The 22,405-nt window shown below is 47.2% G+C and overlaps 2 protein-coding genes across 2 annotated transcripts in view; one reads left to right on the top strand and one right to left on the bottom strand.

Annotated features, from left to right (window-relative positions):
- Nucleotides 1-22,405, bottom strand: part of LOC137617955 (neither inactivation nor afterpotential protein G-like) — a 193,188-nt gene that overhangs the window by 51,143 nt on the left and 119,640 nt on the right. The window lies entirely within an intron of this gene.
- The window catches only part of LOC137618261 (LYR motif-containing protein 4-like), a 43,215-nt gene that overhangs the window by 12,387 nt on the left and 8,423 nt on the right, over nucleotides 1-22,405 (top strand). Inside the window, exon 2 of the mRNA XM_068348423.1 lies at nucleotides 11,059-11,176. Within this exon, the coding sequence (XP_068204524.1) occupies nucleotides 11,059-11,176 (118 nt within the window). The remainder of the gene's footprint in view (nucleotides 1-11,058; nucleotides 11,177-22,405) is intronic.

The following is a 22,405-nucleotide window of genomic DNA, read 5'->3' as shown; positions in this document are numbered from 1 at the left end:
TTATGGAACTCGAGTCAAAGGACAATGCATTTCAACTGCAAGGAGCTACTGGCAGTACGTCTGACCTGGAAAAGCTTCAGGTCTCTCCTTCAAGGCAAAGTGGTGGAGGTGAACTCGGACAACACCACGGCTTTGGCGTACATCTCCAAGCAAGGAGGGACCTACTCTCTGACATTGTACGAGATCGCAAGGGACCTCCTCACCTGGTCAAAAGGTCTAGACATTTCAATAGTAACGAGGTTCATCCAAGACAACTTGAATGTCATGGCAGATTGTCTCAGTCGGAAGGGACAAATAATTCCAACAGAATGGACCCTCCACAAGGATGTATGCAAGAGACTTTGGGCCACCTGTGGCCAGCCCACCATAGATCTCTTCGCAACCTCGATGACCAAGAGGCTCCCAATATTTTGCTCACCAATCCCGGACCCAGCAGCAGTTCATATAGATGCCTTTCTACTAGATTGGTCACATCTAGATCTATATGCATTCCCTCCGTTCAAGATTGTCAACAAGGTACTGCAGAAGTTCGCCTCTCACGAAGGGACAAGGTTGACGCTAGTTGCTTCCCTCTGGCCCGCGAGAGAATGGCTCACCGAGGTACTTCGATGGCTAGTAGACGTTCCCAGAACTCTTCCCCTAAGGGTGGACCTTCTACGTCAGCCACGCGTAAAGAAGGTACACCAAGGCCTCCACGCTCTTCGTCTGACTGCCTTCAGACTATCGAAAGACTCTCGAGAGCTAGAGACTTTTCGAAGGAGGCAGCCAGAGCGATTGCTAGAGCAAGGAGAACATCCACCCTTAGAGTCTACCAATCGAAGTGGGAAATCTTCCGAAACTGGTGCAAGTCAGTATCCGTATCCTCGACCAGTACCTCTGTAACTCAAATAGCTGACTTTCTCTTATATCTGAGGAAAGAACGATCTCTTTCAGCTCCCACTATCAAGGGTTACAGAAGCATGTTGGCATCAGTCTTCCGTCACAGAGGCTTAGATCTTTCCAACAATAAAGATCTACAGGACCTCCTTAAGTCTTTTGAGACCACGAAGGAGCGTCGTTTGGTTACACCTGGTTGGAATTTAGACGTGGTACTAAGATTCCTTATGTCAGACAGGTTCGAACCGCAACAATCAGCCTCCCTGAAAGATCTCACCTTAAAGACTCTTTTCCTGATATGCTTAGCCACAGCTAAAAGAGTCAGTGAGATTCATGCCTTCAGCAAGAACATCGGATTCTCATCCGAAACGGCTACATGTTCTACAACTTGGTTTTCTAGCCAAACACGAGCTGCCTTCTCGGCCTTGACCAATATCGTTCGATATTCCAAACTTATCACATGGTTGGAAATGAACTAGAAAGAGTCTTATGTCCTGTAAGAGCTCTTGAGTTCTATTTAAAAACCTTTACGAGGCCCGTCTGAAGCTTTATGGTGTTCAGTTAAGAATCCATCTTTGCCTATGTCAAAGAATGCTTTATCCTATTTTATCAGACTGTTATTACGAGAAGCTCATTCCCATCTGAATGAGGAAGACCAAGCTTTGCTGAAGGTAAGGACACACGAAGTTAGAGCTGTCGCAACTTCCGTGGCCTTTAAACAAAATAGATCTCTGCAAAGTATAATCGACGCAACCTATTGGAAAAGCAAATCAGTGTTCGCGTCTTTTTATCTTAAGAATGTCCAGTCTCTTTACGAGAACTGCTACACTCTGGGACCATTCGTAGCAACGAGTGCAGTAGTGGGTGAGGGCTCAACCACTACAATTCCCTAATTCCATAACCTTTTTAATCTTTCTCTTGAAATGTTTTATTATTGTTTTTGGGTTGTCCGGAAGGCTAAGAAGCCTTTCGCATCCTACTTGATTTGGCGGGTGGTCAAAGTCATTTCTTGAGAAGCGCCTAGATTAGAGGTTTTGATGAGGTCCTTTAGTATGGGTTGCAACCCTTCATACTTCAGCTCCTAGGAGTCGCTCAGCATCCTATGAGGATCGCGAGGCTCAGTAAGGAAGACGTACTTAAAAAGGCAGAGTAATTGTTCAAGTCGACTTCCTTACCAGGTACTTATTGATTTTGTTTGTTATTTTGAATAACTGCTAAAATGAAATACAAAATACTTAGCTCTTAATGTAACACATAATGCTGGTCTCTACCCACCCCCCTGGGTGTGAATCAGCTATATGATCACCGGCTAAGTTTAATATTGAAAAATGTTATTTTCATTAGTAAAATAAATTTTTGAATATACTTACCCGGTGATCATAAATTAAAGGACCCTCCCTTCCTCCCCAATAGAGACCCAGTGGGCAGAGGAGAAAATTGGTTCTGTGTTGACATGGAGTACTTGAGTACCTGCTCGACAGATGGCGCTGTTGATGTACACCCCCACCTGTATAGCGATCGCTGGCGTATTTTGTCCTTAGGTTTTTCTGTCGGGCAGCAGAGCTGACAGCTATATGATCACCGGGTAAGTATATTCAAAAATTTATTTTACTAATGAAAATAACATTTTTTGTAAGTGCTTTTCTGTAGAACAAGGTTACATGAATATCATATCATTGTTCATATATGACTTGTCTTTAACACTACTGATCTTCGTAGATAGATTGCTAATTGAATTGCATGATTTACACTTCTTTATTTTTTTTTCTCTCGCCAGCATTCAGTTTTGACAAGAAACATATGTAGACAATTTCTTTTGCCTTTTCTTGAGGTAAAATTCACATGAACACAGGTGAACACTACGTATGTGGTATATAGTCACTGCGCGACTGATTTCATGCTACTGTAGTGTTGTTAGTATTGTCCACAAATAATGCGGATATGGAGTTCAATTTTTGCTCGCAAACTGATTAAATGATCGTATACCAATTGGAATTTTCATGCTCATATTCAGTTACTAGTAACCAGAGGTGTTAATGTACAATAAATGGATTTTGACGAAGGAAAAATCTATTTCTGGGCAAGGGACCTGTGTCGCCCAGTGAAATGCTCCTCTAGCACCATTTCTAAGGCATAGTTATTGCTGAATATACCAGAGCAAAAGAGATGCATGGAATGCCAGGAATAAACCTAGCTCGCTCACTCATTGAGTGTCGGAATAGAAAACTGAACCACGACCATAGATCCCTCACCAATTAGACCTCTCCTTTATCAACATACCCCTTCTCTACCCCTACATCTCCCCACCCCCCATCCTCATTCCTCCTCAGCACTAGCGTTGGTCAGACGCGTTTTGTTTTGCTCTTGTGTTTTGTGTTTTTTTTGGAAGATGTCAGACGTTTTAGAGATCCCTGCTTCCAAGTTGAGTATTATATTTGTCTGTTTGGGATTTTTAGGTAAGCTATGCTTATTACTAATCTGTTCTATCAACTGACTGATGACTCCTAACCTTCCCTCCAACTCTGCTACTATTGAAAACGAGTCTACAGCGAAGAAAATTCTTTGAAAAGTCTTGTAAAGAATCATTATATTGAATCGGCATGTACAGTACTCAATGCATTGATTGAAAATCATTACACATACTCTGCTGCTCCTTTTATTTGAACTAATTGTTAAGTATTAGCATAAAATAAATGTTTTGCTTATAAACAGTGCATATACTTGCGGTTAAATGTATGTTTTGAACGGTAGTTGTTACCGTATTGGTATTTGCCTTTGCTTCCAGATGCATTTCATAATCAACTATTTTTAAATATTTAACTTAGCCGGTGAATATATAATAGCTGACGTCTCCGGCGGCTCGACAGAAAAACACAAAAACTCGCAAGCGATCGCTATGAAGGTTGCGGGTGTGCCCACCAGCGCCAACTATCGGCCAGATACCGCATATACATGTAAACAGCTCCAGTTCTTCTCTGTCGGTCTGATCGACAAGTTGATTCCATTACTCGCTGTTAACCTGGAGTTTTTCAACAGTCTTGGTGAAGTACTTCTTTTTGGTTTGAGCTTTCGCAGTGCAGGTGTTTTATCTTCAACTTAAACTCTTGAACTCTTTTTTGGATAGATTTAATTGTTGATGACTTTGGATTGTTTTTTGGACTTTCTTTGACTTTTCAAAATGGCTGACCCTTCTCCAATTCCTAGATTTCGTAAATGTAATGCTAGGGATTGTAATAAGCGTCTTCCAAAGGCCTCTCTCGACCCACATACAGTACTGTGTGTTCTAATTGTCGGGGTAAAACCTGTCAATTAGGAGATCGGTGTAATGAGTGCGTGGGCCTTTCGGAATTCGATTGGCTTGAGTTTGACAAGTATTCTCGTAAGCTAGAGAGAGATTGGGTGAGGAGAAGTTCCTCTAGATCGTTAGAATTTTCCTCCTCCCATGCCCCTGAACCTAATCCTTCCCCAGTAGTAGTTGTGCCTGAACCCTCTACTAGCACTCAGGAACCATCAATGCGGGATATGTTACGTGCCATTCAAGCTTTGGGCGAGAGAGTTGAGTCGTTAGCTACGGACCGTAATCAACTCATGGCGGACGTAAAAGAGTTAAAGTGTCAGAGTGCCACATTAGAAAATCGTGGGGAGAAAGTGATTAGTGCGCAAAGTGTTATCAGTGTTGCGACCGAGGGTTCGTCTGTTCGTGCTGTCGTTCGCCTAGTCCGAGACCTCTTGCAAGCTCCCAAGCCCCAGGGAGAAGTAATGTCGTAGGACTTATGGGTTCGAGAGGCTTTAACCAACGAACAGACGTTCCCTCTATGGTTTCAGGCGTGTCTCGTCAAGACCGCCCCTACCATAAGACGAGCGAGACGGTTTTCTCCTCGTCATTCGAAGGCTTATCGCGTAAGAAACCGTGGAGCAAGGTTTCGAGACCCTTAAAGCGAAAGTCAGTCCCTTCAGGACAGGTCCAGCGTCCTGGTTGTAGCCACTGGGACAGCTCTGACCCTGTGCAGTCATCGGAAGACTGCTCGCCGCCTAAACAGAAGCGTTACACAGGCTCCGAGAGTCTTAGTGTAGGCAATGTTTTGCAGTCACAGACGTTACCCTCGTCTCTTACCGCACCCATTCCCGTTGATCCTAAATGGGTTGTACTGCAAGACATGCAGAGTAAGCTTGCCTCTCTTATGGAGGACTATTCTGCTGAACAGGTTCACGATGATCCTCGCCGCTTAGCTGATCGAGATCCTGGCCGTCAGCCGCCCAAACGAGCCTTTGCTCGTCCTGTTGACTTTGACGTTACAAAGTCACGTCAGTCACGTTTTGTAGAGCCTCACTCGATGCAGTCCCGTGTTGACTTTCAGCCGCTTGTGGACGTTCAGCCGCTGCCGCATGCTCCTGTTGACGTTCAGGACGTTCGCCAACCAGCGAAGTTGACTTGTTTTGACGTTGAGCGTCAAGCACCGCAGTCAAGAGTTGTTTTGACTGCTCAGTCTAGGCAGTCAAGGCAGTCTCGAGTTGACGTCTAGCGTCCTCCCACTCCTGTTGTTGTTGCTAGTCAGTCTGTTAAGCAGTTACATGACGTAGCGTCCTGGACTGCTACTGATGCTCCGGTGCGTGTGGACTCTGCTTGTCAAGCATTGCCACCAAGGCAGGTCTCTCCTTTGCTTGAGACTCATCAGTTGTCGGACGAAGCTCCTTCAGATGAGGACGTTGCTGATCCTCATCCTGATGATAATCCTTCAGATGTAGATGAACCTAAGGCGGTTCCTCCTTCGATGTATTTTAAGAAGATCATGATGATTTTCAAGGATCTTTTTCCAGATCACTTTGTTGCTGTTGCTCCTCGTTCGCCTCCGTCTGAGTTTGCTCTAGGCTTAGCTGCTACCAAGCCAGCCTTTACTAAGCTAGTGCTTTCTCGCTCTTCTAAGAGGGCTTTACGTCTTCTAGGCGACTGGTTGGATAGCAGGAGGAGTTTGGGGAAGACGGCCTTTGCCTTCCCTCCTTCTAAGCTTGCTTCTAGATCGAGCGTCTGGTATGACACGGGAGAAGTTCTCGGCTTGGGAGTCCCTGCCTCTGCCCAGGGTGACTTCTCAAGCCTCGTAGACTCTCCCCGTCGCCTGGCCATGAGACGCTCGAAGATTTGTTGGTCCTCCTCGGACCTTGACCATCTGCTTGAAGGTGTATTCAGGGCCTTTGAAGTGTTTAACTTTCTTGACTGGTCATTAGGAGCATTAAGTAGGAAGGTCTCGTCTGCCGACCAAGATGTTTCCTTACTTATCATGTCCTGTATGGATAAAGCCATCCGCGATGGCTCCAATGAGCTCGCCTCCACCTTTACGTCGGGAGTCTTAAAGAAGAGAGAAACCCTTTGCTCTTTCCTTTCGGCAGGAGTTACTCCCTGTCAGAGATCGGAACTGCTCTTTGCTCCCTTATCAGCGGCCTTGTTTCCACAACAGCTGGTTAAGGATATAGCTGCTTCGCTTGTGCAGAAGGACACCCATGACCTGATGGCGTCCTCTGCTCGCAAAGGGGCTCCTTCTTCATCCTTTGCTGTGAGACCCAGGATCGAGACTCCTGCATCTAGATTTATCCCGCCCTTTCGTGGCAGAGCTCCCAGCAGGGGAGGCTCTTGTGCCGAGGGAAAGAGAGGTAAGAAGAGAGGAGCCAAGTCCTCCCGTGGCAGAGTCTGACTGCCCACAGCCTCAGACAGCGGTAGGTGCCAGATTGAAGAGCTTCTGGCAGGCCTGGGAGAAGAGGGGTGCAGACCAAGAGTCTGTTCTGTTGCTCAGAGAGGGGTACAAAATACCGTTTGTACGCAAACCTCCTCTAGTAACAACTCCCATAGACCTCTCTCCCAGGTACCGAGAGGAGTCAAAGAGACAAGCCCTAAATCAAGAAGTGTCTCTGTTGCTAGAGAAGGGAGCGGTGGTGAAAGTCTCGGACCTTCAATCAGCGGGGTTTTACAACCGTCTCTTCCTAGTCCCAAAGCATACAGGAGGTTGGAGGCCGGTGCTAGACGTCAGTGCGCTCAACGTTTTTGTTACAAAAACAAAATTCACGATGGAGACCACGAAGTCCGTCTTAGCAGCGGTCAGAGAGGGAGACTGGATGGTCTCTCTCGACCTACGAGATGCGTACTTCCACATTCCTATACACCCGGATTCCCAACCGTTTCTGAGGTTTGTTTACAGGAATGTGGTGTACCAGTTTCGAGCCCTGTGCTTTGGCCTCAGTCCTGCTCCTCTCGTGTTTACGAGGCTCATGAGGAATGTGGCAAAATTCCTCCATCTATCGGGAATCCGAGCCTCCCTGTACTTGGACGACTGGCTTCTCAGAGCATCGTCCAGTCATCGCTGTCTGCAGGATCTACATTGGACGTTGGGTCTGGCCAAGGAGTTGGGACTTTTGGTCAACTTAGAAAAGTCCCAACTGATCCCATCCCAGACTATTCTATATTTGGGGATGGAGATTCGCAGTCCAGTTTTTCGGGCTTTTCCGTCTGCCACCCGAATAGAACAAGCCCTGCTCAAAGTCCAACTAATGCTGAAAAGAGAACGTTGTTCAGTCAGGAGTTGGATGAGTCTCGTAGAGAACGTTGTTCAGTCAGGAGTTGGATGAGTCTCGTAGGGACTCTCTCATCCTTGGAGCAGTTTGTCTCGCTAGGGAGACTACACCTTCGGCCTCTCCAGTTCCATCTAGCCTCTCACTGGAACAAGGGCAAGACTTTAGAGACGGTATCAATCCCAGTCTCCGAACCAGTAAAGGCATGCCTGAAATGGTGGGACAGCAATATCAGTCTGAGAGAGGGACTATCCCTAGCAGTCAAGAACCCAAACCACGTGTTGTTCTCAGACGCGTCGGATTTGGGTTGGGGTGCGACCCTGGACGGTCGGGAATGCTCGGGTCTGTGGACCTCAAGTCAGAAGAGCATGCACATCAACGGCAAGGAGCTATTAGCAGTCCACTTGGCCTTGATGAAATTCGAAAGCATTCTTCAAAACAAAGTGGTAGAGGTCAACTCAGACAACACCACAGCTTTGGCGTACATCTCCAAGCAAGGAGGCACACACTCCCACACGCTGTACGAGATCGCAAGGGACCTTCTCATATGGTCAAGAAATCGAGGCATCTCCCTGTTGACGAGATTCATCCAGGGGGACTTGAACGTCTTGGCAGACTGTCTCAGTCGAAGGGGTCAGGTGATACCCACGGAATGGACCCTCCACAAGGACGTGTGCAAGAGTCTTTGGGCGACTTGGGGTCAACCCACCATAGACCTCTTTGCCACCTCGTTGACCAAAAGGTTACCGATCTATTGCTCACCAGTCCCAGATCCAGAGGCGATCCACATAGACGCGTTTCTACTGGATTGGTCTCATCTGGACTTATATGCATTCCCACCATTCAAGATAGTCAACAAGGTACTGCAGAAGTTTGCCTCTCACGAAGGGACAAGGTTGACGTTGGTTGCTCCCCTCTGGCCCGCGAGAGAGTGGTTCACCGAGGTACTTCAATGGCTGGTAGACATTCCAAGAAGTCTTCCTCTAAGGGTAGATCTCTTACGTCAGCCCCACGTAAAGAATGTTCATCAAAGCCTCCCCGCGCTTCGTCTGACTGCCTTCAGACTATCGAGAGACTCTCAAGAGCTCGAGGCTTTTCGAAGGAGGCAGCCAGTGCGATTGCGAGAGCTAGGAGAGCTTCTACCATCAGAGTATACCAGTCGAAGTGGGAAGTCTTTCGAGACTGGTGCAAGTCAGCATCTGTGTCCTCTTCCAGTACCTCTGTAGCCCAAATAGCAGATTTTCTTTTACATCTGAGAAATGTTCGCTCCCTCTCAGCTCCCACGATTAAGGGCTACAGAAGCATGTTGGCTTCGGTCTTTCGACATAGAGGCTTAGATCTTTCCAACAATAAAGATCTCCAAGATCTCCTTAAGTCTTTCGAGACCTCTAAGGAACGTCGTATGGCAACTCCTGGATGGAACTTAGACGTGGTCCTAAGGTTCCTCATGTCAGACAGGTTTGAGCCATTACATTCAGCCTCCCTGAAGGATCTAACCCTCAAGACGCTTTTCCTAGTGTGCTTGGCTTCGGCTAAAAGGGTCAGTGAAATTCATGCCTTCAGTAAGAACATCGGCTTTTCTACAGAAAAAGCCACATGTTCACTTCAACTTGGTTTCCTGGCCAAAAATGAACTGCCTTCTCGTCCTTGTCCTAAGTCTTTTGATATACCTTGCCTGTCAGAGATCGTAGGCAACGAACTTGAAAGAGTGCTGTGTCCAGTTAGAGCTCTTAAGTTCTACTTAGCTCGTACTAAGTCCTTACGAGGTGGATCTGAGGCCTTATGGTGCTCAGTTAAGAAACCATCATTGCCTATGTCAAAGAATGCTTTGTCATATTTTATCAGATTTTTAATACGAGAGGCTCATTCTCACTTGAATTAAAAAGACCGATGCTTGCTTAAGGTTAAGACGCACGAAGTAAGAGCTATAGCAACTTCCGTGGCCTTTAAGCAAAATAGATCTCTGCAAAGTATTATGGATGCGACCTTTTGGAGAAGCAAGTCGGTATTCGCGTCATTTTACTTAAAAGATGTCCAGACTCTTTACGAGGACTGCTACACACTGGGTCCATTCGTTGCAGCGAGTGCAGTAGTGGGTGAGGGTTCTACCACTACATTCCCTTAATTCCAATATCCTTTTAATCTGTCTCTTGAAATGTTTTTAATCTTGTTTTTGGGTTGTACGGAAGGCTAAAAAGCCTTTCGCATCCTGGTTGATTTGGCGGGTGGTCAAATGTCATTTCTTGAGAGCGCCCAGATTAGGGGTTTGATGAGGTCCTGTTGTATGGGTTGCAGCCCTTGATACTTCAGCTCCTGGGAGTCTTTCAGCATCCTAAGAGGATGGCTGGGCTTCGTGAGGAAGACAGACTAACAAGGCAGAGTAATCGTCTAAGTCAACTTCCTTACCAGGTACCTATATATATTTGGGTTTTGTTATGATATAACTGTCAAAAACTCTAAGCATATACGCTGTAAACTTTATTAATTCTGGTCTCTACCCACCACCATGGGTGTGAATCAGCTATTATATATTCACCGGCTAAGTTAAATATTTAAAAATGATATTTTGATTATAAAATAAATTTTTGAATATACTTACCCGGTGAATATATAAATTAAAGGCCCCCCCTTCCTCCCCGATAGAGACCCAGCGGGATGAGAAGAACTGGAGCTGTTTACATGTATATGCGGTATCTGGCCGATAGTTGGCGCTGGTGGGCACACCCGCAACCTTCATAGCGATCGCTCGCGAGTTTTTGTGTTTTTCTGTCGAGCCGCCGGAGACGTCAGCTATTATATACAGTATTCACCGGGTAAGTATATTCAAAAATTTATTTTGTAATTAAAATATCATTTTAAAGTTTTATCCTAGGATTTCTCAGTGCTATTTCTACTCTACTGATTATGTCATCGAGAATATGCTCACATATTTGAAGAGCGAAACTTAAATTTCTCTCTAAAACTGCTTAATCAATTCATCAACTCGGCTTGGCCTTTTTAAATGAAGTAAAGATGTGGACTGCTTAAAGAAAAATATAAATGTTTCCTTGAAAAAGTTGCAATTAAACATATATGAACTTTGTGCTGTACTGTACATTATATCCATTTTTGCCAGTAGGCAAGGCTTTGAAATTATCACTTCTCTCTCGTCAGCTGAACACAAGTCTACAAATATGTATTATACAAGTATGTGAAATATTTTTAATCTATGATGTAAATTGTGCTTCATTCCCAGATTTGTTTGTAGAAAATAATGGTTTTATTATATTGATTATTCATCATGTGTGTAGTTTTGTATAGTAATAGTCTCAGTCAGCTTACAAAAGCAATGTACCTCACCCTTGAATACTTCCAGGTAAACTAGGTGGCTGAATTCTTGTGGCTTCATTACCAAGGACAAATTTAAGGCAACTGTAAATTGTGTGTTTACTATATACATAATCAGTTTTTTAGGTACAAAATAAACAGCTGTCTTGAATGTGTTAGGAAATTCTCTGTAGTGTCACACTATTACACCCTTTAATATTTACTGCTTTGCTAGTTTTGGAATAAAAACTAAAATCTAATATTTAATATGGGGTTATTGTTTGTGAACATTTAATTATTTCCGAGTCTTGCTTTCAGAGAATATGCCATAAGAAGAATTAAAGATGGTTTTAGAGAGGGAAAGTCACTCGTTGGTGAGGAACAACAGAGACAACTCGAGAAAGCTAGGGAATCTTTAGAAATAGTGAAAAGACAGGTAAGTGTTACATTGTTTTCCTCTAATATTACATAGAGGCAAAAGTTATTTCGCTCATTTTATATTTGTATTTCTTTTATGTAATTTTCTGTGTGTTCTTTGCTAGGAGCCCTATACGCCTTGGGTAAATACATGTATTTGTAAAATTCTATATATATTTTTGTTGTTGTTGGGTTCTTGCTCATACAAGAATATGAGGAAATGAACTAGTTGATATGGAGGCTGAAAATGTTAGTTTGTAACACAAAGGTTAACACTGAAATGAGAGGAGCCTAATACTAATTTGTTCCGTAACTGAAATACAAACCACGCTATTTAATATGGGTTATTACTTCGGCGGAGCTGAATGACGAGCCATTAGATTTTAACGAGGGTTTACTACCCCACCGCTAGTTAGCGGGGGGTAGGGAGGGGTAGCTTGCTACCCCACCCCTCACACACACCGGTGAATACTTCTCTTTATTTTTGACTCGGGCGTAGAACAGACGTGTCTGCTCTCTCCCTCGCTTGGACTGCCATTAATCTGTTTTGCTTTTTCTTTCTCAGTGTGTGTGAAGTTGGCCTCTATCATCATGCGTACGTGTCCTGGTTTACTTGACCGCCCTTTTGGGACCTTTATGTCGGCGGTAGACACGGATCCTCACACCTTGTGTCCTCATTGTAGGGGCCAACGGTGTGAAAAGGGTAATGTATGCGGTGAGTGTAGGGATTGGTCTACCTCCCAGTTGGAGAGGTTTGCCCGGTGCTGGAAGAAGAAGTCCAAAAGGGATATTTCTCCTTCAAAGGCTTCTTTGAAGAGAGAAAATCCCAAAGCCTCTTCTTCTGTTGCCCCAACCTCCTCCTTGATCGGTCTCTTCCGAGAGACCGTCGAAGGGGAGCGTAGACTGTTGTTCTGTTGACCGATCCCGGGGTGCGGGAGAGGTAGTTGCCTCCCATAGCGAGGCAGCTGCCCCTCCTCCCTCGGAGGAGGATATTGATTTCCCTGTACCTAACCGTGATTTGTTGTAGCTTTGGTCTTCCTTGGGGCTTCAGGGTTTGCCCTCCAAGGAAGCCTTGTTTGATGTGATAAAGCTGGGAGCAGCTGTTGAACAATCGCCGGCGATAGCAGACGTAGATCCTCTGTCTATCGTCGACGTGGTTATAACGGAGGCCTCCGTTGTGTCGGATCACACTGCTCCTGTTGTTGCTGAGGTAGCTGAAGGCTCTGATTCCCCCTCTGAACACCTTTCGAGGGCAGAACCTAGTCCCACGGTCTCTCCTGCTGGTGATTCTCCCCCGTGGGGGAGTTCACTTGCAGAGACTCCTCTGCGGAGGCCTTACGAAGGTCGGCTTGCTGATCCCACGGCCCCTAGAGGGCTTATAAGGCGGAAGGCTCGTCCTCCCCTTCGCCGTAGAGGTCTTCCTTCTCCTCACAAGGGAGTTAGGAGGCGCCTTTTTGGCTCGTTGTCCCCGCAGTCCTCTGCTGAGGAGACTCACCGTTCTCCGATCCTGCCAGCTACCACCTTAGACCTCTCCGAAGATCGTTCGCGATCTCCTTCGGTGGAAGGTCGTCCTTCGGGACCCCCTGACCTGTCACCCTCCAGGCCTGTTGTTGTGCCATCACCCTTCAAGGATGCTGATCCTGTCACTGTACAGGCACCGGTCCCTTCGAGGCACAAGTGACTTGAGCGTAAAACTGTGCCTCAGTCCCTTAAGCGCCAGGCACCCCCTGTGCGCCGACTTGCTGCTGTTCCTGACCTAGTGCCATTGCACTCCCTTGCGCGCGTGTGCGCTCCGTCACCTGTTCATGCACGCCAGGTTAATAATGCGCGCCCACGATCTCCTGCGCGCCCTCCTGCAGTTCCTGCTACAGCGCCTAAGCGCTCCCCTCTTCGTCAGCGCTCTCCAGGGCCTCAGCGCCCTTCTGGAGTTAAGCACATTTCCGTAGTTTCTGACACAGCGCGCCAGCGCTCTCCTACAGTTCAGCACGCAGTACAGGAGGTACCTAAGTTAGCGCACGGGCGCTCACAGGTACCCCTGTCTTCGTCTTCTAAACTGCACACCCCTGTGCGCCTGTATCCTGTTGTGCGCCACGCGTGCCCATCACAGCAGCACACGCCCTTGCGCCCGCATCCTGATGCGCGTCATGCGCTCCCAAGATCCCCTGTGCGGCCAGAGCGCCCTCGTTCACCTCAGAGGGCAGTTCCTGCACCACCTGCGCATCGTTCTCCTGCGCGCTGGCCACCTTTGCTCCCTCACGAGGCTGCGCAATCGCGCCCTCGCCCTGTGCTTCCTGACTCAAGCATTCCACGCCCACGCGCTTGGAATATTTCTCCTGCGCACGCGCGCCCCATAATTTCGCCCGCACGGGCTCATCAGCAGGTTCCTGCGCGCACACGTGAGCAGAAGGTTGCTCACAGTCCAGCTCCTATCCTGCCTTCAGCACCGCCCCACATTCCAGCTCCTGCGCGCCGCACACCCTCGCCGGCACCTGTACGCGCCCCCTCGCCCTCGCGCGCAGTCACGCGCAAAGTTCCTGTACCACACGTTCCTGCCGCGCATGATCCAGGGAAGGGCTCATCGCGCGACTACCAGCGCGATTCACGCCGTGATCGCCAGCACGATCCCGCACGCGACTTCATGGGGCTTCAGGCGGACAGATCTTCTCGTTCCCCCCCTTGCAAGCGCAGAACAGCCTGCTCGCCGGAGGAGGGGAGGTTTTCAGACAGGTCTAAGGACTCTCTTTCAGCTCACGTGAACCCTCGTTTGTCGACTCCTCTTAGGGATCGTTCGATCCCCTTCCCTCCAGAGGGAGTGTCTGACAGCACGACTGTCAGCCAACAGCCCTGGTTTGGTACCATAGTCAGAGCTGTCATGCAGGCTTTTAAGCCTGTGTTCTCTGAACTAGGTCACAAAGCAGTGGCTACCTCGTCTCCCCTGAAGAGGAAGAGAGGAGTCCCCTCCGTGGTGACTTCTCCGAGGGCTAAGCTGTCTCCTCGGAAATCCTTGCGCAAGGCTCCTTCTCCTCCCCAGACTTTCTCTCCCTCCCCTGCGGATGAGGATTTCCCATCGTTAGGGGAGTCGTATGAGCCGGTCCGTTCCCCCATTGCACCAAAGGGGGAAACTCCGCCTCTCCCTGAGAAGTCTCCTCACGCCGGGTTGGAGAAGAGCCTGCATCCATCGTTGCTAGAGTTCCGTATCCCTCCCAGGAGGGAGCCGAAGGACTCGAAGACTTTGCCAAAGTCTTCTACAAGGATAAGACGGGAACCAGCTAGACCTTCGGAGAATGTCCACGTGTCCCCCCAGGAAGAGCCACTCGGGACTGGAGACTTTGCTGCTAGCCCTTCGGGAGGAGAGCATCAATAGTCAGAACATGCGTTCTGGCAAGTTCTGACCCTCATGAGAAATCTCAACGGGTTTCCGGACCCCGAGATTCCTCCTCGTGAGGGGAAGGACACGGTCTTGGACTGAGTCTATGGCACCCAGAAGCCCTCTAGGGCCAGTGCATCCTTGCCCGGGTCTCAAGGGATGAAGAGTGCCAGAGACAAGGTCGAAGGCCAGCTCTCCGAGTTTGCCTCCTCCAACAGATCCAGCGTCGGTAACAAGCTCCTCCCTCCTCCTCGAGTCCACCAGAGGAGGTACTTTGAGATCTTAGAGGAGACTTGTTTGAATCTTCCCATTCACCATTCTGTGGAAGAACTCACTGGGGGAGTCCCTCTCGAGAGATTTTCCAACCGGCAGATTTCGTATTCTGCCACTGAGATCCTAAGCCAGGAGAAGGTGGTGAAGTGTGCCATGCAGGCAACTTCGTGGCTTGACATCTGGCTGGGTCTCTGGGCATCTTGGTGCGTTCTGAGGACCTGTCCAAAGAAAGCACCAGGAAGGCACTGGAGATATTCTTAATCTCTGGCACGCGGACCATCGAGTTTCTGGCCCACAAAGTCTCGAGCTTGTGGGCCAACACGATCCTGAAACGTCGAGACGCAGTTGCCGAGAGGTTCCACCAGAAAATCCCCAGTTCCGACGTTAGCAGGCTCAGACACTCCTCCGTGCTCGGTAAGAGTCTGTGGAGCTAGCCGCTGAGAGGTGGAGGAAGTCCAACCAAGACTCTCTCCTCCACAGGGCCCTGACATCTAGGCCCTACAAACCTCCAGCAACTCAACAGCCCCATCCAGGTAAGAATACGAAAAAGACTACAGCAGCGAAGCCAAAGGTGTCTAAGCCCTTTCCCGTCAAGGACAGGAAGGGCAGGAAGTCCTCCAGGGGAGGTAAAAATCCTAGAGGGAGCGGCCGTGGCCGTAAACGCTAGGATTGGCAGTCCCCCTGCATGTCCACTAGTGGGGGGATGCCTACAAAGTTGCGCGACAAGGTGGCAGCAACTCTGGGCAGATACCTGGACGATTTCCGTGATCGCTCAGGGTTATCGCGTCCCGTTCACATCCTCTCTACCTCCCCTCACAGCGAGGCCAGTGTCATTGAGCTCCCTTACCATGGGATCGGTAAGGGGGGCAAGCCCTCCAGGCAGTCCATGTTGAAGAAGGACGCTCTCCAAGAGGTGGTAGACGGGTCCCCAGGCTTCTACAGTCGACTCTTTCTTGTAAAGAAGGCGTCTGGAGGCTGGAGACCAGTCATCGACCCTGAACGTGTTTGTCAGACAGACTCCGTTCAGCATGGAGTTGGCAGACACGGTCAGACTTGCAGTGAGACCGCATGACTTCATGTGTACACTGGACCTGAAGGACGCGTACTTCCAGATCCCAGTCCATCCGTCTTCCAGGAAGTACCTAAGATTCTGCCTAAACACCAAGATCTACCAGTTCAAGGTGCTGTGCTTCAGTCTCTCCACAGCTCCTCAAGTGTTCACCAAAGAGTTCACCCCGATTTCATCGTGGGCTCGCAGGATCGGTATCCGTCTCCTCTGTTACCTGGACGACTGGCTGATCCTAGCAGACTCGGAGGCAACCCTTCTTCGCCATCGAGACAGGCTTCTCGAGCTTTGCCAGGATCTGGGGATCATGGTAAATCTAGAGAAGTCCTCTCTGCAGCCTCCTCAGAAACTGGTATACCTAGGCATGGTCGTAGATGCCAATCTCCACCAAGTCTTCCCATCAGACGACAGGATAGCAAGGCTGAGGAAGGTCGCAAGGCCTTTCCTCAAACGAGAAGAACTTCCAGCCCAAACGTGGTTACGTCTCCTCGGCCACCTCTCTTCCTTGGTCCGTCTGGTTCCCAACGGTCGCCTCAGAATGAGATCCCTCCAGTGGCGACTCAAGTCTAGGTGGAATCAAGGACACGATTCCTCAGACTTTCTGATCCCTATGGTTCCTGCGGAACAGACGGACCTTCGGTGGTGGCTAGCAGACGAGAACTTACGAAAGGGAGTGGATCTTCTCGTCCTTCCCCCGGATTTGATGTTCTTTTCGGACACATCAAAGATAGGGTAGGGGGCCCACGTTCTGAACCACAGGACCTCAGGCCTGTGGTCAGAATTAGAAAGGTACCTCCACATAAACCTGCTAGAAATGAAGGCCGTATCCCTGGCACTTCAGAAGTTCCATCAGGTCCTGGCAGGCCACTCTGTGGTGGTGATGAGCGACAACACCACAGTAGTGGCTTATATCAACAAGCAGGGAGGTACCTTCTCGGAACAGCTATCCCATCTTGCAGTAGAGATACTGAGATGGTCCGAAGCCCACTCGGTCACACTTTCGGCTCGCTTCATTCCAGGCAAAAGGAATGTGCTCGCTGACAGTCTGAGCAGAGCGACGCAGATAGTGAGTACCGAATGGTCTTTGGATCCTCAAGTAGCCAACAAAGTCCTGACTTTGTGGGGTTCCCCGACTGTGGATCTGTTCGCTACAGCGCTGAACTTAAGCTCCCGCTGTACTGCTCCCCAGTCCCGAACCCCAAGGCTCTCTGGCAAGGTGCCTTCCAACAACGGTGGGACAACATCGACGTTTACTCCTTTCCCCCCGTTCTGTCTGATGAGGAGGGTGCTCAACAAGACCAGAATATCGGTCAATCTATTGATGACCCTGATAGCTCCGCTATGGCATCACGCAGAGTGGTTTCCGGACCTTCTGCAACTCCTGACGGAGCCTCCGAGAGAACTCCCTCCACGTCACGAGCTGCTCAAACAGCCACACGCCAACATCTTCCACAAAGCCGTAGCTTCGCTTCGACTTCACGCCTGGAGACTATCCAGCACCTCCTCGCTGAGAGAGGATTTTCGCAACAAGTTGCGAATAGGATGTCTGGACACCTGCAGGGGTCTACCAGGAAAAGTGGAGAGTCTTCTGTGGTTGGTGTCGTGGAAGGGGTATCTCTCCACTCGATGCCACTATTCCAGCAATAGCTGAGTTCTTCGTGTATTTGCGGGAAAAAATGCGCCTTTCAGTCTCGGCGGTAAAAGGCTATCGCTCGGCCTTAAGCCTAGCCTTCAGGCTCAAAGGAGTGGACATTTCTTCCTCGCTGGAACTTTCTCTACTCATACGGAGTTGTGAGCTTACCTTCCCTCAGTCAGAAGTGAGACCTCCTCTATGGAACGTGGTTAGAGTTCTCAGGTCTCTGAAGAAACCTCCCTACGAACCATTACGCCAGGCTTCAGATCGCCACCTTACTTGGAAGACGGTGTTCCTGCTAGCTTTGGCCCCGGCCAAACGAGTCGGCGAACTCCATGGTCTCTCATACGACATCGCCCATTCAAGGGGATGGGGGAGGTAACGTTCAGATTCGTCCCTGAGTTTATTGCCACGACTTAGAATCCGGGAGTGCCGGACCCTAGGTTCGACTCTTTCCAGGTTTCGAGTCTTCATTCTGTAACAGATGACACAGACCATCTCCTACTGTGGCCAGTAAGGAGTCTGAGGTTGTATCTTAAAAGAACAGCTGCAGTTCGTCCCCAAGTGCGGGCCCTGTTTGTGAGCACTGGGAAAACGAATAGGAGGGTCACCAGGAATACCATCTCAGCCTGGATTTGCAAGGTAATACACCTAGCCTTGAATCCTGACCCTCCTCCGTCACGTCGCCCCAGAGCACATGATGTCAGGGGCATAGCTACGTCCCTGGCCTTCAAAAAGAACTATTCAGTGACGCAGGTCCTGCAAGCTGGGCTGTGGAAGCGTCAGACGACCTTCACAGCCCACTACCTGCAAGACGTGACACACAGGAGACTCGATACGTTCTTTATCGGCCCTGTGGTGACTGCACAACAGCTGGTCTAACCTCAGGCTCCTTAATGGACAGGTAGCAGAAGGTTGAGGGCATTGTTACCCAGTTTTTAGTCTGCATGAATGAAAAGGTTTGTCTGGCCCTTATTCTTTTCTTGATCCCCTCCTCCCTTGGAGAAAGCAGCATCCTGGGTCCTCTGCACAGCTGACCTCAAACCACTGCAGGTAAACCATGCTCCCTTGTGTTCCTAGTATTAAGATTAATACTGTCGCATCCCCATACCCTGACGAGGTGATATTGGGAGAGTCCTAGCCTAGATTTCCATCTGAAGAACTCCAGGTCAACTTCCTAGGACAAGTCACTCTTCTCACCTTCACACACAGCTTATGTAGGCCGCAGCAGTTGCACAGCAATGCTAGCGAGGTGCAGGGACTCCTTATTCCCTGAGTACTTACACACTCAAATATGGAGTCCCCGGGCAAAGCCAAAGCCAGTATGGTAGGGACTTACCACCCTTCCTAAGGGGTGAGTCACCCATATTAAATAGCGTGGTTTGTATTTCAGTTACGGAACAAATGACAAATTCGTAGATAATTTGTATTTTTCCCGCCAGCCCTATCCCCTGTGAAGTCCTACCTCTAAGCAAAGTGAAGTATTCATTCACCGGTGTGTGTGTGGGGTGGGGGGGTTAGTAATCTACCCCCCGCTAACTAGCGGTGGGGTAGTAAATCCTCGTTAAAATCTAATGGCTCGTCATTCAGCTCCGCCGAAGTAATAACCCCATATTAAATAGCTAAGGTTTGCATAGTTAGGAAAAATACAAATTATCTACGAATTTGTCATGTTTTATTGTAATTAAAATTATCAGACCTTACACATGCTTAATATTGTTTATAGTTTTTTGGTATGCTACAATGTCAGCCATGATGTCTTTCAGCTAATACATCCCTTATTTAAGGTTAATGCTTAATTTTGGTTTGTGCTAGAACCCTTCTAGGGTGTGAGTTATCAGCCTCGGATATTATATTTGGATGTATTTAGGATTTTTGCATTGAGAAACCTTTGTGCCCATGTGTATTTTTGGAAGGTCTTTCTTTTTAAGGATCTTGCAACCAATACCTTGTGTTCTGTTGGCATTAGCTTAAGATAAGCGTGTTAGCGATTGTAGGCTTTTTCCAAGATTGTGGGTTTTGGTGTTGAGAAAATTATTTTCTCTTGCCTACCTCCTTTTTGCATTTCATCCATATGGTGGCTTAGGGATAGAGGATAGTGCCTATGGTGTCTTAACCAGAGATTTTATCTTTCTGGATGGGTTATAACCCTTTTACCCCCAGTTATTTGGAACTTTCCAACCCTTAACCCCCAGGCGTTTTTTTTTTCAAGTACATTTTGTAATATATATTTTTCAAATTGCTCTGACAGCCTTAATTTTCCTCATATTGAGGTCAGGTTGGTCTCATTCTTTTGGAAAATGCCTGAAGTTTTTCAAAGTTATCAAAAATATGCAAAAAAAAAAAATGTAAATAGCATTTTTGCAAGGACGTACCAGTACGTCCATGGGGGTAAAGGGAAGAGATTTGTGAAAGGGTTAAAGATTGTAGAGGCTTTTACAGGAAAGACCTGTCGATTACTATATCCAACCAGGGTGGCTAAGTTTCATTTAGTTAAAACTTAAAACCTTAGGGAAACAGTTCTAAATTTGTTGGTGGCATTAACGTTCAATGTCATCCCTCATGAAGTCAGTGACTGAAGCTCAAAAGGAAATAAATTCTTGTGGGACTTAAAGGCAGGGTTCATGATATCAGGAGAGCAGCTACTTTCTTTAATTCCTATAGAATTCTTTCTTTATGTTTTGGCAACAGCTCGGTGGCATACCAAATACAGTGGGTTTTAATAAGGACTTTATAAGCTGGTTTTTTTTTATGAGTTACTGGATGTTGGATGGGATCAGCGAGGATGTTCTAGTGTACAGTATCTAGTATTGAATGCATGTGGAGTGATCTGTATAGATTAAAATACAGTCAATTAAATTTTTTTGTGAAGTATAGGCCTTCATTGCTATTTATATAGTATAGCTCAATAAGTTATTGGCCAGTGCTGTGGAAGCTGCAATGATTTAGTGTAAAGTATTGAAAGTGTGTAATTGGGGCAATATGTATTGATAGATTCCTTTGTTTGTATGAATTTAGGCTATAGTGGCTATTTGGTAATTGATTTTTCAAAATATGGATTAATGCGTTACTGCTGAGACTTGCTAGTAGGATATGGCATTCCTTAAAACTCTTTCCTTTGTGAACCCTCTTCGTTCAGAGTGTGGGATTCATCCAGGTGACCCTAAAGCGAGTGTCATCATCATCTCCTCTTACGTCTATTGACGCAAAGGGCCTCATGAGTGTAGAAATAATTAATTTACTGTATTAAAATTTCATTATTAAATTACATATATGAGGAGGTATGTTGTAAATTTTTCCCTTTTTTCCCCCATTTTAAGATTTTAACTGTCAGTTGCATTACTGTCTTACCTGTTATCAACAGCCAATACTGGATATTTTGTTTATAACCCAGGAGTATAGTTGTTATTGGTTGTCTGTAGACTGATTTTGAGATAAACACACTTCCTTAAGTTACTCTTGAAATGGATTGAAGTTTTAGTTGTATGGAAAGTGATGCAGGAATTAATTTTAGACTGAGATGGTAAGGGTATGCCCAACTCAAGTGACAGTCTTTACCTTCCCATACCTCAAACCACTCGAATAATTGTCTAGCATAAAGTAGTTTGTTCCTATGGTAATACGAACATTACATCCTTTAACTTCAAATATTCTCTTCAGTGGATCTGTAACGGCTGTTGATTGGTTAACAGCAGGTAGTGCATACGGACGGGTAGTCCTTCCCACTTTTTCTGTCGGACTATTCACTTTTTTCTTTGAAATCGACTACAGTAATACGGACATGTTTTTATACACAACACTTTTCCTTTATAGAAAGAATGTTGGATTGCGGCTTCGATGGAAACTAAGCAGGTTTGAAGTGACCAGGAAAGGAATGAAAGCAGTGTGGAACTTACCATGCATCTCCATCATCTGTGTACTTCTTGATTGTTCACAATCTAATCACAGAAATGAGTGTAGGTCAAGGCATCCTAACTAGTGAGCAGTTTGCAGAGAAGAATAATAATCCCAAAAGTGGCAACACCTAAGTAGATGCAGAAGCAGCTCTACTGTATAGCTAAGCTCCTTTCAATAGGCCTTACAACTTCTCGGGCTCAGTCCTCAGGGAGTATAAGCTAGGAGTTGGGAGACTACAACTATACTTTGTCTCTCGGATTCTGGTTTTGTCTTTCTGAGTAAGGGTTACACAACAACTTGTCCTCAAGGCTTTGCAGATCATTGACGACATGTAGTCGTTAGGTCTTTTAGGTAGGTGCTTTATAAAGGGGTCAGTAGAGTTCTTGACTAAGGCCATTATTCCCCTATATCAGCTGAGCCAGTTGCCCCAGTACCTGTCAAACCAGGGTCTGTTTTCCAGTGCATGCAGCCCAAGTGCCACTTACCCTTACCTTTCAAACTGTGTCAGTGGCTCCTCCTACTAGGACAGTGTTAATACCAGTGTAACCTCAGTTTTGAGTTTCCTGTCGGAGATCCTTTCCTGGTGGTAGTTTCATCGTCATTGCTCCTAAGCCCACTGACCTTCATTCCTCAGTTCACAGTGTCTGTGAAGTATAAGAAGCAGCTATTTCACTAGTCTTCCTCCCCCGTCCAGGTCGTCTTTCTCCTCTCTCGATACCGACACTTGTCTAGAGAGAAAGTTGAAGTCCAGGAATACAGATCGTTCACATTATCTTCTCTTTACCTAAGGTGGTCAGTGACCAGTCTCCAATCCGGAACTATGAGCACCAGGCATGTGATCACAATCGCCAAAGGGAAGGAAACTAGGTGCTAATTCTGTCTCTTGATTACTCTTACTAGATTCTTCTCTTATTGACTGGCCTCTGTCCTGTCCATCATCAGCCCAAAGTATAAATGTATCTTTATATATTTTTTTCAGGATTGTATCTCTCGTATTTGCTGGGAGAGACCG

Source organism: Palaemon carinicauda, chromosome 24 (assembly GCF_036898095.1).
Source record: "Palaemon carinicauda isolate YSFRI2023 chromosome 24, ASM3689809v2, whole genome shotgun sequence".
NCBI classification, from domain to species: Eukaryota; Metazoa; Arthropoda; class Malacostraca; order Decapoda; family Palaemonidae; genus Palaemon; species Palaemon carinicauda.
This window is presented reverse-complemented; position numbering and strand designations above follow the sequence as displayed.